The 15656-nt window shown below is 60.8% G+C and overlaps 1 protein-coding gene across 4 annotated transcripts in view; it reads left to right on the forward strand.

Annotated features, from left to right (window-relative positions):
- Nucleotides 1-15188, forward strand: part of MORN1 (MORN repeat containing 1) — a 51477-nt gene extending 36289 nt beyond the window's left edge. The window contains exons 11-14 of one of the 4 annotated variants that reach the window (XM_077891552.1): nucleotides 1948-2102; nucleotides 2212-2291; nucleotides 13085-13131; nucleotides 14990-15188. In XM_077891552.1, the coding sequence (XP_077747678.1) occupies nucleotides 1948-2102; nucleotides 2212-2291; nucleotides 13085-13131; nucleotides 14990-15138 (431 nt within the window). In that variant the 3' untranslated portion in view covers nucleotides 15139-15188. Of the gene's footprint in view, nucleotides 1-1947; nucleotides 2103-2211; nucleotides 2292-2613; nucleotides 3204-3254; nucleotides 3740-10345; nucleotides 11933-13084; nucleotides 13132-14989 lie in introns of those variants that run through there. The other 3 variants (XM_077891550.1, XM_077891551.1, XM_077891553.1) reach the window with 3 other exon arrangements.
- The last annotated feature ends 468 nt before the right edge of the window (nucleotides 15189-15656 follow it).

Genomic DNA, 15656 nt, shown 5'->3' on the forward strand with positions numbered 1-15656 from the left:
ATCTGAGAATGCTAACAAGGGAGTGAGCCCCACAGGGTCCTGTCCCTTGTGCAGAAAGGGCCCATGTGTGCAGGGAAGGGGCCCCAGTGCCAAATCTAGAAGACCCCCTGCCCCGCACCGCAGACACACAGCTGCTTCGGTTTAGGGCCAATGGCTTTGGGTTTCTCTCACTTTGAACAAGACAAGGTCCCTTTGGTCCTCAGACAGTGGAAGGCGTGGAGGGAGACCTGCACTAGGTCATGGCAGATGTCAAGCCTATGGCTGGAAGATGGGCTTCCACTGAACCGCACCTGGTTGTCCCCTTGCTGCCCTGCCTGTGGGCCCCGCTGAGTTCCGTGACGTTTGTGCCACCAGGCAAAGCATGGAGGTCAGTGTGCAGAGCCCTTGCTCTCTGGACCCCGACTCCTCCTTGCCAAGTGGAGAGGCCCGGAGATTTCTGTGAGGATCTGCCTGCAGCTGCTTGGCCCTGGGCTGAAGGAGATGACACGCTCCAGGCTGGGTGTGCCCGTCCCCTGTCTACCCCCACCCTGAAGACGGCATGTTGCTGTCGGAGGCATATCCGGGACCCACTAGCCTGCGGTCATCTGGCCGGGGGTGCTAGGGTGCAGAGCTGGGGGGCGGGGGGGCAGTCTTCATCATCCAGAGGCAATCAGCTCCACCGAGCCCACTGGAAGCTGTCCGTGCGCTCGGAAATAGAAATTATGCCATCAGCACGCGGCCCCCAGTCATTGCTCAGGACATAAATAGCGTGAGGACAGCAAAAGCTAATGGAGAGAAGGGCATTAGTTAAAGACTGTCCTTGCAGAAGGACAGACTTGACTTCTTATAATGCGCTGTAATGATGAAATGAAGATACCTCTGAGAGAAATAATTCCCTCCCTGTGATTTGGAAATACTTCTGGGGCCTGTCTGCAGAAGCTGGTCTCCAGAGAAGGGACCTTAGTGCCTCCTGTCCTTGGGCCCGTCCAGCGCATGGATGAGGGCCGCCCCGCCCCCCACCGCAGATTCTGTTAGCAGGAGCATCCAGCCCGCCTTGCCTGTCTCTGGCTGTCCCCATGGCTCCATCCAGCCACCTCCCTGAGGTTTGACTAGCTTCTGCCGGTGGCCTCTCCCTGACGGTGTGAACATGGGGCAGGGACTTCAGGACAGAGGTAGATCAAGAGAGCCGGGAGCCCAGCTCCCCAGGATAGTGGACTGCGATGCACGTGTGTTTGGGGCAGTCCTGGTGACCCTGCAGCAATCTCACTAACTCCTCTCAGCCACCAGCTTTCTGTGCATGGGACAGAAGGAGGAGGCAGCCAGGGCCACAGCTACGTCTGCCAGGGGGCAGACCCTGGGGAGGGCATCTCTGGGAGCAAATGCTGGTCCTCCTTACACCTGGGGGTGCCAGGAGAGCAGGAATGATAAAAGCTGGGATGGACACAGAGGCGGTACCTGCTGCAGGGCTGAGCCCAGCCCACTGCCATCCTTAGATGCCAGAGGACTTGGGGGGCTCCTGGAGGCTGTTGCCCCTTTTGGGGGCTGGTGGCTGCCAGTTGTGGCCTGACGCCACCCGTAGCAAGAAGCCATGGAGTGGAAATGTCCTTTTCCAGGCATACAGTGCCAAGTGGAGAGGCCCGGCCCGGCCCTGTGTGGGTGCCCAGGACCCTTCCAGCCCCAAAGACTCAGCCTACCGGGCCCTCTGGTGGGTCCCAAAATACACCACACAGAGCCCACTCTGTGTGTATCGGGGCCTGCTGGGGAGTGCCAGGACCATGGTGCCCAGCCATGCACCTGGAGATGGCCATGTGGCCGGTGTGCACTCTGGGCAGCAGGACTCCAGGGCCCCAGGTCAGCGTGGCCACCCGGGGCCCAGGCAGCTCAGCTGCAGAAGCGGTACTTCAGAGGCTCGGAAATCTCGTCTTTGCCTTGCGCCGCTTAAAGGTCTTTCCGTTCTTCACTTTTCAGGAGAAAATTCTTCTCCCTCTTCCTGGGGACGCAAGCCCCAGTGTCCTGAGGACTGCCAGCGAGTGGAACAAGGCTGCGCCCAATTCTTGGACATCCGCCTGGGGCCCCCACCACCAGGGTACAGCCCTGTCTTCTTCTTCAACGACCCCCGTGAGGTAGGGGCAGGGAGACCCGCCCCGCAGCGCCCCCCCACCGCATGCTGCACAGCCCCAAGGTCCGTACACGGGGGAGCCCCTCTGAGCCCTCCCCCACCACTCCTTCTAGAAAGCAGACGGCAGGCCCAGAGGTGGCCTGGGCCCCGGGAGGACGACGCCCACCATGCAGGACCTGCCAGGAGGTAGCAGGTAGGAGAGGCTCACCGACTCAGGGCGTCTACGGGTTTGGTATAACCTTGCCCCCAGCCGGACTGCAGGTAGGGCCTCCCAGGTGTATGCACTTGGGAGCAGGGACTTCTGTGGCCTAGACAGCAGGGGAGGCCAGGCCGGCTGCTTCACGAGAGCCCAGCCCTGGTCCAGGGTGGCCAGAGCTAGGGCGCTCACTCAGACCCGAGGTGGGCAGAGCCGGGGGGAGGCCTGCTTCAGATGATGGGGCAGCAGGGGGAGTTGTGCCAGTCCTTCCTCCACGGGCTGGCAGGGGCAGAAAGGGACATTGCTCACGTGTGTGCAGAAGCCAGGAGGGGCCCAGAAGGCAAGCAGCGCATTCGTCACCACATGCCAGCCACACACCCGCCACAGACCGGGGGTCCGTAGCAGCCGGTCCTACAGCAGAGCAGACACACTGGAAGGGCCACAGGCCCCCTGGGGGCCGAGGAGACAGCACTCCGTCAACCTCTCAGCCACACACTCTTTCCAGCCCACTGCCCTGCCAGGAGGAAGGCTGAGGTCCAGAGAAATCTTTCCTGGCATCTGCATGTCCCCTGCCAGGCCCTGTGGCCCAAGGCTCAGGTGGGAGTGAACTCCCTTCCCCCCCCAGGCTCCCCCAGCACCTGGGAGCCACCAGCGCCTGCACACACACACCCATCCCCCAGGCCCCTGTGGTCTCCTCTGCTGGTGGAGCCTGGAGCATAGCAGACCTGGGGCTGGAAGCAGAAGTTCCCAACATCGCAACGTGCAGACCCCTAGAGAAGAATCACCTGCTCTGGAAGGACAGGAGCCCTCGGTCTGGAGACAGGGCAGCACCAGGCCCTGGGCGGGGCAGGGAGGGGCCAGGACTTCCCAGATGCCCGCCTGCCAGCAAGGGTAGGCCCCTGACTGGTGCTGGGGGTCAGGGCCAGCACACCTGGGGTGCACCTCTCTCCACACCGCCAGCTCCGGGCACCGGAGAAGAGCCACGCGCAAGAGCAGAAGCCTGTGGGCACTGACCCAACGACAAAACTCTGGGAAAATCAGAAATTCAGTAGAAATAGGAAGAGGGCCCGTGGTGTCCGTCTTGAGCCTCCAGAGCCTGCCGCCGTCCCTGCAATTAGATCGCTCATCGCTGACGCCAGCGGGCGTGGGCCGGGCCGGGACACCCGGAGGCTGGCACGGTGTCGGCAGGCTGACAAGCCTTTGATCCCACTCACGAGGCAGAGCCGGGACGCTCTGTTTCCCGGGGAAGATGCCACCCTTCTGTGTCGTTCTGAGTCACGGTTTGTGAATTAAATATGAGGCCCGCTTTACACAATAACTGGAGAAGCACAGACCTAAAAAAACATTGTCAAGATCCTGCTAAACATGGAGACACCACATTCACCCAGTGTTTCGGTGGCGGGAACGCATGTGAGAGCCAGAAGCGGACACACGTAGGGCAGCGCTGGCCTGATGTCAGGCGGCAATGCTGGACGGGCTCCTTTCAGCAAACAGAAGGCGCCTCCTGCGGAGGGGGGCTGCTCATACTGGGGGGGTCTGCAGTCCTGGGAGGGAGGGGCTCCCCTGGGTCCTCTTACTGGGGGGGTCGCAGTCCTGGGAAGGCACATTTGCATGTGGGATGCTCCACATCTCTGCGCATGAGCTTTCTGAGCTGGTGACATGGCCATGATGCACTCCTGCCCCCGTCTGGGGTTCACGGGGGCTGTTGCCCCTCCCCCTGGGAGGCTGAATCTCCAGGTGGCCCAGCTAATGCTTCTGCGCACAGGAAGCCTGGAGAGATGATTTTCATGGAGAGCTCTGGGGGCTCTGGGAGGTCTGGGGGCCCCTGCCCCTGGGTCCTGTTTGCAGGCACAGGTCTGAGCATCGATGTGCAAAGCCCCATGTGGCTGCAGAGCGCACGCTCCCCCGAGCCACCTCCCTTACCCTGGTCACAGGGTCCATGTGGCAAGTCACCTCTCTCAGACCCCACTGCCCCTGGTGCTCTGTGCCCCAAAGCCCCCTATTCCACCTGGGTGTCTCGTGGCCCCCCACCCTCATGCACAGAATGAGGGAGAACATACCTGAGGCCCCCAGCATATGCCCAGTGCCCCCTGCCAGCTCTGCTATGGGGGCATGGCCATCCCGATGTCTCCCACCGGCTCCTTACTCTGGCTTGGGCACCAACTCCCCACACCAGCACCCATACCTGGCTCTTGCCTCCAAAAACCCACCTTCTGGAATCCTAAGAAAATATCCTGTCTAGCAGCCAAGGCTGGGTCAGAGGCCCTGGACTTCACACCAGGTCTGGTTTGCGTTGAGGACCCCCCCACACCGCCAGGTCTGGGGTATGTGATCAGGGCATTTGCGAGGGCTGGCCTCCACATGCACGTGAATGGGGCCGAGGGAACCAGGTGCTCCCCATGCTCTGTGAAGCCTCCAGCTGCCAGGTCCCGCGTGGGGACTCTTGTTTGAGGACAGACCCATGGGGTGGGGGGAGGAGGGAGGCAGCTCTGGTGGCCTTATGCTCCCAGTGAGCATGCAGCCCCCACCTTCCCCTCCTGACCGGGCTGTGATGCCATTTCCTAGATGCCTTGGCTTCTTGGGAAGGCCACCACTCAACCCCACTTTCTGTAACAGGGAACAGGGCCCCATAGGCTCCCATCCTGGGTCCCCCCACCCCAGACCATGTCAGGCCATCCAGGCATCCCAGTCCAAGATTCTGCATTTCTGTCTGTGGGTTTGCAGCTGGCCTCTCAGGCTAGACCTCCCTCCCTGGAGGGAGGGGCCATGGGGGGCAAAGTTTGGAAGGGGGCAGCCCCCAGCCTCCCCCATGGTGACAAAGGGGCCACGCCCAAAACAACCCCAGGGACACAGAGCCCTGGGCCCTGGTACTGCCACCCCCCGACCCCAGGCTCTACCCGCTTCCTCTCACAGCCCTGCGACTCCAGAGCTTGGTCTTCACCGACCAAGGTTTCCAAAGTGTTAACAATTTCCGGGGGGCAAGGTGGGGTGTGTCCAGATGGCTTCCACACCCACAACCTCACCACACGCTGCCCCCTCCCAGGGACCAGGGACCAGGGGTGCAAAGTGGCCCCAGGAGTCAGGCCGGGTCCAAGCTCTCCTGCTGGCAGTGGGATGGCGGGACCACTGGGCTGACCACTGGGCTGCTTGCTGCTCTGGGTCTCTAGGTGTCAGACCCCAAGGTCAGGGAGGGTGGGGTGGTGGGGAGTCCAGGTGGCTGCCGTCCCCCCTGGGGTGACCCAAGTGGGGACCAAGGGCAGAAGGCCAGTCCTCAGCCTCAGTCTTGTGGGAGCCTTCTCAGTGGCCAGGTGCTGGCACATAACCTCCCCTGGGGTGGGAGCCACCTCCACGTCCACCGGGGCCGCTGGGAAGGGACAGGCCTCGCGGAGGCTCCTGCCACTGGTCAGCCGTGAGGTGTGGGCCCTTGCCTGCCCGCATCTCCCTGGTGACCCCTCAAAGCCGCAGGAAACCACGCATTTGCTCATCCACTCACTTTGCCCACGGAGCAGCCCATTATTACCATCCAGGAGGCTCACACAATAGAAATGATTGAAAAAGATTAAGAGGGACTCGCCACCCTGTAATTCCGGAGCCTGGCAGAGGTTTTAATTTACATAAGAAGGGTAAAGCGTTCCAGAGGAATCATTTGCCTCTTGCTCAACTCTCGGCGTAATTGTGCACCATCTTCAATGTCTAAGAAGGATCACCTTTGTGCATTTTGGTGATGGAGGGGAGGGGAAGGTAGGTTAGCTGCCAATGGGCTTCCAGCAGCTTCTGCCTTCCAGCGTACATGCCCTGACCATCTGGGTTTTTTTTTGGGGGGGGGGCGGGTTTCTGCCCAGGGTAGGGGGCATGCAGGTGCAGCCAGGGGCTAAGGGCCCAGCCTCAGCCCACTTGGGGCCCCTGGCCACACAGACCCCCACCCCAGCCACACCTGGCAGATTCCCAGGCTGGGAGGGCCCTGCATGTGGATGACAGGGGAGGGGCTGGCTGGGGTGTTGAGCGGGGTCCCGGGGCCCCAGAGGGGGTGAGGTCCATCTGACTCCATTTCTCCAGGGAATGGCATGAATCGGGGCCCTGTCTTCTCCACCATCTCCGAGTCTGGGTCCTGAGTCACTGCCTGTCCGGGGTCGGGTGGGCCTGCTCTAGTCCCCGAGTCCCCAGTGCCAACCAGCTCCCACGGGGTGAGGCAGCACGTGGACCGAGCGCCCCACGGTGTGGACCCAGACTGGGCGGGTGGGCAGATGGCTGCGGGGGTAGCGCATCTACTCCGTTCCTGGGGCAGAGGACAGCAGCTCCTGGCTGAACCCAGCCAGGAGCCTCAAGGCTGCCTCCCTGTGCCCACGGTGGGGGCATCTCCGGGTCTGCTGCTCGTCCCCGGGACGTGTGTTCCTCGCTGTGTTCCCGCGGAGACATTCCTGGCACATCACGGAGTTTCACAACATGACACAGAGCCCTGTCAGTTCCTGAGTGATGTGAAATTGTGTCAGCTGCAAAAGACGGAGTCGATTTTGGAAATGTGGCTGTGAGTTTGCCCAGCCACTCATGAGAATTCCATTGAAACGAGGCATTCCCCCCCTTCAAATCCTAAATGCGTGCTTTGTGGTAGGACAACTTAGCCACCTGCAGCCCCACCTGCCAAGATGCCACCGGGCGGCCAGGCAGTGTGTGAGCACCTTGGGGATGACCTTGCCCATGACTACTCGTTGCCAGCTCAGCACACGGCCAGCCGGAGCCTGATGCGCCCTGGCCGGCACAACCCCTCCCCTGCTCACTCGGAGAAAAATGGGTTTAATTAAGACTTCCGTGATTAGTCATTTAATCAGTCATCAGGCCAACACAGATGGAGCCAATTAATGTTTTTACTTGGATAGAGAGTTGGGGCCAGCAGCCCCTCCTCACAGGGTCACACAGGTGACTGCTGAGCACCTGACGCAGGCCCCTATCCCTTCCACCCCACACTCCTCGCCAACCCTGCCCCAGGGGCACAGGTCCTCCTGCCATCCCCCCTCGTCTGCCCTGGGGCCTGTCCTGTGAGACCACCACTGACAGGCTCCACCATGACCTGGAGATGCTCCGACCAGGGGCCTCCAGGGTCAGCAGGGCCCCAAAGAGGACCGGCTCGGGGTGCCCACCCCAGCGGGGGTGCCAGGGTCCAGCCAGGCGGGCCTGGCCAGTGAAGAGCCAGAGCTGGGTGTGAGCCTGTAAGTCCGGCTTGTGCCTCCAGGCCCAGCCCGGAGCCCTTGGAGCATCTCCGCAGGACCTCGGGACAGAGCCTCACCCGGGCCAGGGGTACAGAGAGGCAGCCCGGAGGCTCTGGGCTGTGCCCAGCCAGGAGCTGCCGCCTTCTGCCCCAGGGACCGAGTAGATGCGCGACCCTCGCAGCCATAGGCCTGCACTCCGGCTCGGCCACCTCTGGGTCCAGCTCTGGGTATCCCCTGCTCTCTCCCTCCACTCTGTTACCTACTCAGAGCTCAGCCCAGGAGGCTGGGCTATATGCTTTGAACTGAATCTCCAATCACCCAGAGAAACCCCACAAGAGGTCCAGGGTGAAGCCCACAAGCCCCTGCCCCTGTCCTGCACAGGCAGGGCCCTCTGGCCTTTGGGATGCGCTGGCTCTCCACTGGGTTGCGGCCTGCATCACCAGGGAATGTGTCAGGGGTTCTTGGCCAGGGTCTGCTGCAGGGGCGAGAGGACAGGTGGGTTGATCTCACACCTGGGGGTGAGCACTCCCAAAACCAGAGAGCGCCATGTAAAAGGTTCCTGTCGCCCCTGCAACGTGCCCCTGGTCGGTGGCCCTTCCCTTGGCCATGGATCTCTCACAGAGTGGGCTCAGCCTCCAGCTCCCCGTCCCGTAGCAGGTGGCTCCTCTCAGTATGTTCCTGGAAGACGAGAGATAGTGATTGAGGACTTTCTCTACTTCCTCAGAAACTTTAGAGATCCAGAAATGAGCCCTGTCTGGTCCAAGCGGGAATAATAAAAGGAAGCAGGTGTGAGGGCCGGGCGGGAACAGCTGGGCTGGTGCTCCGGCTGCCCCAGTCCCCCTCAGTCCCCCTCGGCACAGCGGGGCTGGGAGGGCACAGTCACCACAGCAGCAGATGGAGGATGGAGGCACACATGGCCTAACTCTCACATGCCCAGGGCAGGCCATGGGGTGGGTGCCCTCAGTGAGGGACAGGCACTCCCACACAGGAACTGACTGCTTGTGGGGGACAGTCTAAATGGCTTTAGAGCCCCTCAGCCCTTCCCCAAGTCTGGGCTGAGATTTCCTGAAGCTTTTGGTGCCCCCTTCTCTCCTCTTCCTGGGATTGAGCAGTTTTCCTGCCGTGTGCACGGGGGCCTCACTTGCAGGGGCCACCATCCCATCATGAGCTTGGCTGAGCAGAGCCCCACAGCACAGACCACCTTCTGCAGATAGGGGCTGCACCATCAATGAGGGAAGCCGGGGCTATAATCCCATGGCTATCACTCGGGGCCTGTGGCCCTGAAGCTTCTGCTTCTCAGGGGTCCCTAGGAAGGAGCAATGGTTTCCAACTCACCCCAGATCCCGGCCACCCCAGCTCCAGCAGTTAACTGACCATTCTAATTTTGGAACTTTCTTAGGAGCTCTTTGTAGGGGCCCCAGAAAGCCCCAGGGCTCATACCCTATGTGAGCAGGTCAGGAGAGCCTGGGCAGTTTCTCTGCTGGCCACACACCCTGAGGGTGGCACTTCCCCTAATCTGCGCCTTGACTGTCCTTTCCCTAAGCCAGCATGTCCTACTAGTACTTAGTACTTATTACCAGAGGACAGCCATGGTGCCCACGTGACTATAGGCAGAGGCCAGGATCCTGGGCCATGAGCCAGACTGGCCCAGAGGGGGTGCTCACCCCCAACCACGATGCAGGAACGGGTCCCCATGCCCATTGAAGTCTCAGGGGGTCTACACCCCATGCCATGCCCATGTGCCCACTTCACAGCTTGAAAACCAGTGACAACAAGGGTCAGTACCAGGGTTGACCAAACCCTGAGCCTGTGCCCCCAGCCTCCTGCCCCTAAGTGTGGTCTTCAGCCAAGGGGCCTACTCTGCCTACCTGGAAAGCCACCAAGCCCACAGCCCTTCAGGTCCCCTGGTGGATTTGTGGGTAGACAGGCCCAGGTCCCCTGAGCTGCTAGAACCCCTTTTTCCTGACACCCACTATGTGCTTGGCCACATAGTGGCCGATACACACCCCCACCTCCCTCTGTTCGGCTGCCCAGTAAAAGGACAAGCATGGGCCAGGGTGTGGATGGCTGGCTTTGGCTTCTTCTCCAATTATGGCCAGTTCTTCTGCTCTGCCATTTTTTGCCCCAACTCGAGCCATAGAGAGAAGCCCAGAGCTTGCCTGTGGCCCCATGCCCTGTCCAGGCTGCTGTGGGCATCACCTCAGCAAGAATTCTGCTTAGGGTTGGATGTGTCTATGGTCCTTCCAGTGGGACAGAGTTCCCAGGAGCATTCCTGGGGGCTTCATGACTTTCAGTGCAGTCCTGAGGCACACCCGTCCTGTTGAGGTCAATCGGCTCAGACGGGACATTCTCAGGCCTAAGGGAAATACATGGGGTCATGGGAAGCACCAAGGCCAGCTTTGCTGAGGGGACAACAACTGCATTGGTGAGCCACTCAGGTACTGAGCACCCAGTAGGAACCTGCAGAGCTACCTTGTTGACCTTGGCAGGAGGCCACCTGCTTGCCCATGCATCCCCTGGGGGCAGGCCAAAATTGAGGCCATCAGATCTCATGCAGACTGGGAGACCCACCATGGGAGCTTTACTACAAATGATGCACACTGGACCAGGGCCATGAGCAGTCAGGGCAAGATGCCATTTTGGGGCCTTCAAAGGACAACCCCAAATACCAGGGGCAGAGGCCTCATGCCCTGCCCTCCACTAGGAGCCCTGGCCCCTCAAGATTGACCACTGAGCCATGAGCCAGGGCTATCTGGGCACCATATCTCAGTTTGGTCTATGGATATGGGAACAGGCTTCTGCTTCTAGCCGGGATGAAGTGCAAGGGCTGGATTTGCTCTTCCACAGGTAAACAAGAAACAAGCTGGACAAGATCCAGGAAACGACAGCCAGCCTTCAAGACACCAAGAGGCTCCAGATCACCTCCTGGAGCATTTCCAAGTGTAGTGCAGGGAGGAGACTCAGCCAGTCCAGGAGTCCTCTCAAGAGGAAAGATGGAGCTAGGGGTCCTAGGAAGCCAAGGCCGCTAGAGTTTGCAGGAGGGAGAACAGAAAGGAGGGAACACGGAGAGGAGGGAGTCCTAGGGATCTGCAGAGCATGAGGAATGTGCTTGAAGCCAGGAAAACAGACAAGAGGGTCACAGTGAGTCCTGCCCAGAGCTCACACAGGGTTGTGGAGAGTGACCCATCCGGAAGACCTCGGAGGAATATTTAGTAGTCGGAATAATTAACCGTATCTTGAACCCCACCTAACAACCTAAAAACAGGACCCAAAAGGATCAAACCTTCTCTAAGTAACTGAACAGCATCAAGAATATAAGAATACAAAGTATCCATTTTTTTACAAGAAAGTAAAATCCACAATGTCTGACATCTGACCGAAGATTACCAGGCACACAGAGAAAGCAGTAAAGTACAACCCATAACGAGGAAAAATAAACCAAAGCCAACCCAGAAATGACACAAATGGGGGAGTCATCGACAGAGGCGTGAAATGCTATGACTGGACTGGGCATGCCCAGTGGGGAAGACTGGCCACGTGCCGCAGACACGAGAGCCGTGAAGGAGTGAAATCGCCCACTGGAGCTGGAGTTTGTGGGCAGGAATGGGTGCAAGGGAAAGGAAGCCACGAGCTTGCAGACACAGCCAGGGGACCCCCCACGTGAAACCCAGAAAGAAAAGCAAGGCTGAACCTCATGAGCAAAGCATTTTGTCACATGGCTCCTGCCGGCCAGGATCAGAAGCTGCCAAGTGCTGTGGGGAGGATGTGACAGAAGAAATGATGGCCAAAATTGGTTCAAACTTGATGAAAAATATAAATCTACAGATTGAAGACACAAGGAACCCCGAGCACAGGAAGCGCGAGGATGACCACAGCAGTGGCAGCTGAAGAGAAAGCACAGGACGGATCGCTGGTCTCAGCGGCCCAGGTCCAGCTCCCAGCACCGCCTACCTCCCACTGGCTCCCGATCCACCCCAGACACCACCCTGGACCCCTTGGAAGCCTGGGGGCTTCTGGTCCGTGCCCAGCCAGAGCTCCCGCCATCCCACAGAACCCCGTTTACACCACCACCCAGCGCTCCGGCTGCAGACTGTGCTCCCAGTGCTCCCACTGCCTCCCCATCAGTTCTGCCCTCACCCCGCCCACCGGCTTGAGAGCCATCCGCTCCCCAGCGCTGCTGGCACCTCCTCACACCGAGGCTCCCCAGCCCCTTCCCCCTCACTCTGCCTCTGTTTTCTTGAAGCCCTGGGGGTTCTGTAAAAACTCTCAGGATTCTTGTAACCCCATCTACTTCTCTTGAAGCTGGCAGGCTGACAGACTCCGGTTATTCTTAGGGCTGAATTATTTATCTGCATTCCCCTCCTCACCCACACTTCAGAATTTGTAACGTGGCTCCTGGGTCTGGGCCAGGGCCCATCTTCCCCCACTTGAAATGAAGTAATTTTAAAATCTTTGTCTTTAATTTTTTATCACCCAAACCATGCCCAAGGTAATTAAGCTTGGCAAGGGGTCAGAGCCTGGTGGGTTGCCGAGCTGATGCCCGGGAGCCCCTGGCCCTCCACCCCACCCAGCTCTGATGACGGGAAACTGCCAGCCATGAAGGGCCAGGGGGGAGGGGTCCCCTGGCTGCCCCCAAGTCCCATTGGATAGATCATTCAGGGCAAAGCCCATCCCTTGGGGCCTCGGCCGTCCCGCCAAGAAGGTGCCTCCAGCAGCTGGAGGATTCAGGTGGGCATCCGCACCACACTGGCTCCCTCATCCCAAGGTGGCAGGGAGGAGGCCAAGGGCCTGACCCAGGGCAGAGGGCTCAGACAGGGGTTCTGTGCCACATGTCCTCAGCGGCACACAGCATGCCCCCCACCCGGGCAGGTGACCGCTCTGTGGGCAGGTAGAGTGGGCACATCACCACACGCCACGGAGGGGACCTCCACCAGGTGAGAGCCCTCAAACTTGGGCTTGAGCTGCCCCAAGTAGCCTGTCAGGGCTGTCTCCCCACTGCCATGACCAGAAGGGAGGTTCTCTGTCCCTCAGAGTTGGCACCAGGCTGGGGCTCACCCCTCCTGTCCCTGCCTGTTACCTTTTCTTCCCTAGGTCGCCTAGCTAACAGTGGTCTTCGGGCCCTTGGAAGGGGACCCAAGGGGATACACTGGTCCCCATGATCCCACCTCCCACCGAGCCCAGCTACCAGTTCTGAGACACCTACAAACTTCGTGGGTGCAGCACATCCTCTGCCCGTGTGCACACAAGAACCTCACCTTTATCCTGTGCAAAGCAGCATTGGCTGTGGGAACCAGGATGAGTCTGCTGGCTCTGGCTCCAGACTCTGTCCACGGGCATGTCTGGGTTGAGACAGCAAGGGCCCAGGGCTAAGGGGCAGAGAGCTGTCTGGAGGGAGCTGCACATAAGGCCCTGGGAGGGCAGAGGTGAGGCTCACAGGGCAAGATGCTCACACCTGTGCCTACCTGAGGCCAGCAGGCAGGGACTGCAGGGACTCTGCTGTCCTCAGGGTCCCAGTTGTGGGGGCTGTGCCACATGCAGCGGGGCCCTGGGCAGTGATTCAGGGGCTCCCTTCTCTTGTCTCTACAGGCCTGATGGGGTAGCCACTGCAGAGCTGGCAGCAGCAGCCTTCCCAGGTAGGTGGGCAGACAGAGGACACCTGTCACCCCACAATCCAAATGTATCATATTGTGGACTTTTTGCAAAAACTCCCTTCCTCTGAACGTACCCCTAAATTCAACATTTATCTTGGCTAGGGCAGGCAGGGGATCAGAGAGGGCAGCTCTCAGCCTGGCCACCACCCACACCACTCTGGGCAGCCCCAGAAGCACCAGAGGTGGAGGGGACATGGAGGGCCCAGGGCCTCCACAACGCCCCCTCCAGCCTCCATCCCCCAGAATGGCCATGGGCACCGGGCAGGGTATCTGGTGGAGGGCGGCTTGTCCATCTTGGGGGCCTCTCTGTCCCCACGGGCAAAGCCGATGACCCTGTTTCCTTGTATCCCGGATCCTGATTGGAAGGCTGGCAGGCCTCCGGACCTGGGCCTCCCCTGACCCCACAGGTATTTGGGAGTGTTAGCAGGAGGAGGTCTGGGGCCTGGGCAGCGACCCCCACGTCCCCCTCTGGGCTGGTACGGGGCATCCCAACAGTGGCCACATTAGTCTGCTGACCAGCCAGAAGAGCCAGAGCTGTGGCCACCGTACTTCCGGGCCCTGGGAGCTCGTGGGTGCCTGAGGCAGCCAGGGTGAGCAGAGGGGACGCCCTCTGCACTGTAGTGGGGAGGGGCCCATGGGGAGTGGGCTGCAGAAGAGCAGGGCCCCAGGGAGAAGCAGCTTCCAGGCTGCGAGGGCCAGAGCCAGAGGGGGGCCAAGTCCCTGAGATGTGGGCCACGCTGTCTCTGCGGGGACACCAGGCGCGGGGCCCACGGGCAGACCACGTGGGCCGGGCCTCGGTGGCCACCAGCCAGCCCTGCTCCCAGCCACGGGAGGAGGGCGTCAGGAGCGGGGTCACACAGGGCGGGGCCGGGTGCACGCGGCTGCCCAGAGCCCTCTGCCCAGTCCACTGCTGGCCGCGGGCCGCCGAGCCGTGATCCCGGGAACACCTGGAAACCCGGCTGCTTGCAAACACCGTGGCGTTGCCATGTGTGGTGGGAGGCCGGTGCCGCGGGCGGCGGAATGCGGGCCCCCCTCCCCGCCCCGGGCCCCCCAGGAGCTGCAGGAACTGACTCAGAGCCCAGCGGATTCCTGCTGCCGCTGCTGCCACCAGGCCCTTCCCCATCCTGCCCGGGAACACGCGGCGTCCGCAGCGCGGCGAGGAGAGGGCCTGCCTTCCAGACCGGGGTGCTGGAATGTTCTCTCTGACGGTGTGAGCCGACTCCTGTGCCCTGTTTCAGCTGCGGCCGCATTCCTGGTGTGAGCCTGGGCCAGCCCAGCGAGCTTTTTCCGCGCTCGGGTGCCAGCCCCCGTGGGCTCGGGGGAGGGAAGAGGGCGGTTTCTATGGCAACCGCACTTTCTGTTATTTCTTATTTTCTTTTTTATGGTTTCTCCAACTTTGAAGCTCTGCAGACAGTTTACAGACTGCAAGAGGGAAAGTGCGTCTCCTCCTGAGTGCCCCAGGGGCGGCCCTCCTCCCCAGCCCGCGGCCAGCGGGGCAGCCATGTCTTCAGAGGATCCTTATTTTAAAAAAACATTTTAGAGGAAATGAATTATTTTTCTCTAAAAAGATAGGGAGTATTTTCAAAAAAATGCTTGCACTTAACCGTGCAGCCCCATCAACCGTGAGGGGCTCTCCACCCGCGCCCGCCTGCCCCCGCCAGGCCTGTGGTCCCGGGTGGAGGAAGTGGCCTGGAGCTCCCCGAAGGGCACTGAGGCAAGGTCCCAGGGCCCCAGGCAGGGTTTGGGGGTGGACAGAAGCTGAGGCCAGAGTGGGGCAAGGGCAGGAGCCTGGGCTGTTGGGGGCCCCTGGGGGCCACGTCTGAGGGCCTGTCTTTTGCAGGGGAGTATGTCATCATGATCCGCGACGTGACTGACCCGCCCTTCCTGGGCCACACGCTGCCCACCGCCTTCAAACACCTTCGGGTCTTGGGGAAGGGGATGGACCAGCGGCCCCATGTCCCTGGAGAAGGCCCCGAATCTCCGAGCTAGGACAGCCACCCTCACACATCCCACAGCTTCAATAAAATGCTCCACACTGACTCCCGAGAGGTACCTTACCCACCCCGCCAGGCCCGCTGTGGAGGCCCAACCAGTGATGCCAGGTCCCCCTCTGGCGACACCTCCATTCCCCAGGGAGAACCCAGGCCAGGCTGGGGAGGGGGCGGGCCTGGTCCCCCCCGCCCCCCACTGAGTCCCCGCACCCTCCCCCGCCAGGCAGCCTGGGGACATGGGAACTGGCTGCTAAATGAGAAATCGAGAGGTAGCAGCAGGTGACTGGTTTTCCGGAAAGGAGCTTCACGTCTGGGGGACACTTCCTGGATTTGACAGCTGCCTCTGAAACACACCCAAGTCCCGAGAGTGGGGCAGGGCAGGGGAGTGGGGAGACTCTGGAAGCTGTGGCAGCTAGACAGGCGGCTGACATGAAGGGAGGGTGGCGGGGCCTCCTTTGGCCTCCACTTCGTGGGCTCGTGGCTTGCCAGATCCAGGATCCAAGGTCTGCCCACCTC

This window comes from Canis aureus, chromosome 3, assembly GCF_053574225.1.
Source record: "Canis aureus isolate CA01 chromosome 3, VMU_Caureus_v.1.0, whole genome shotgun sequence".
Taxonomy (NCBI): Eukaryota; Metazoa; Chordata; class Mammalia; order Carnivora; family Canidae; genus Canis; species Canis aureus.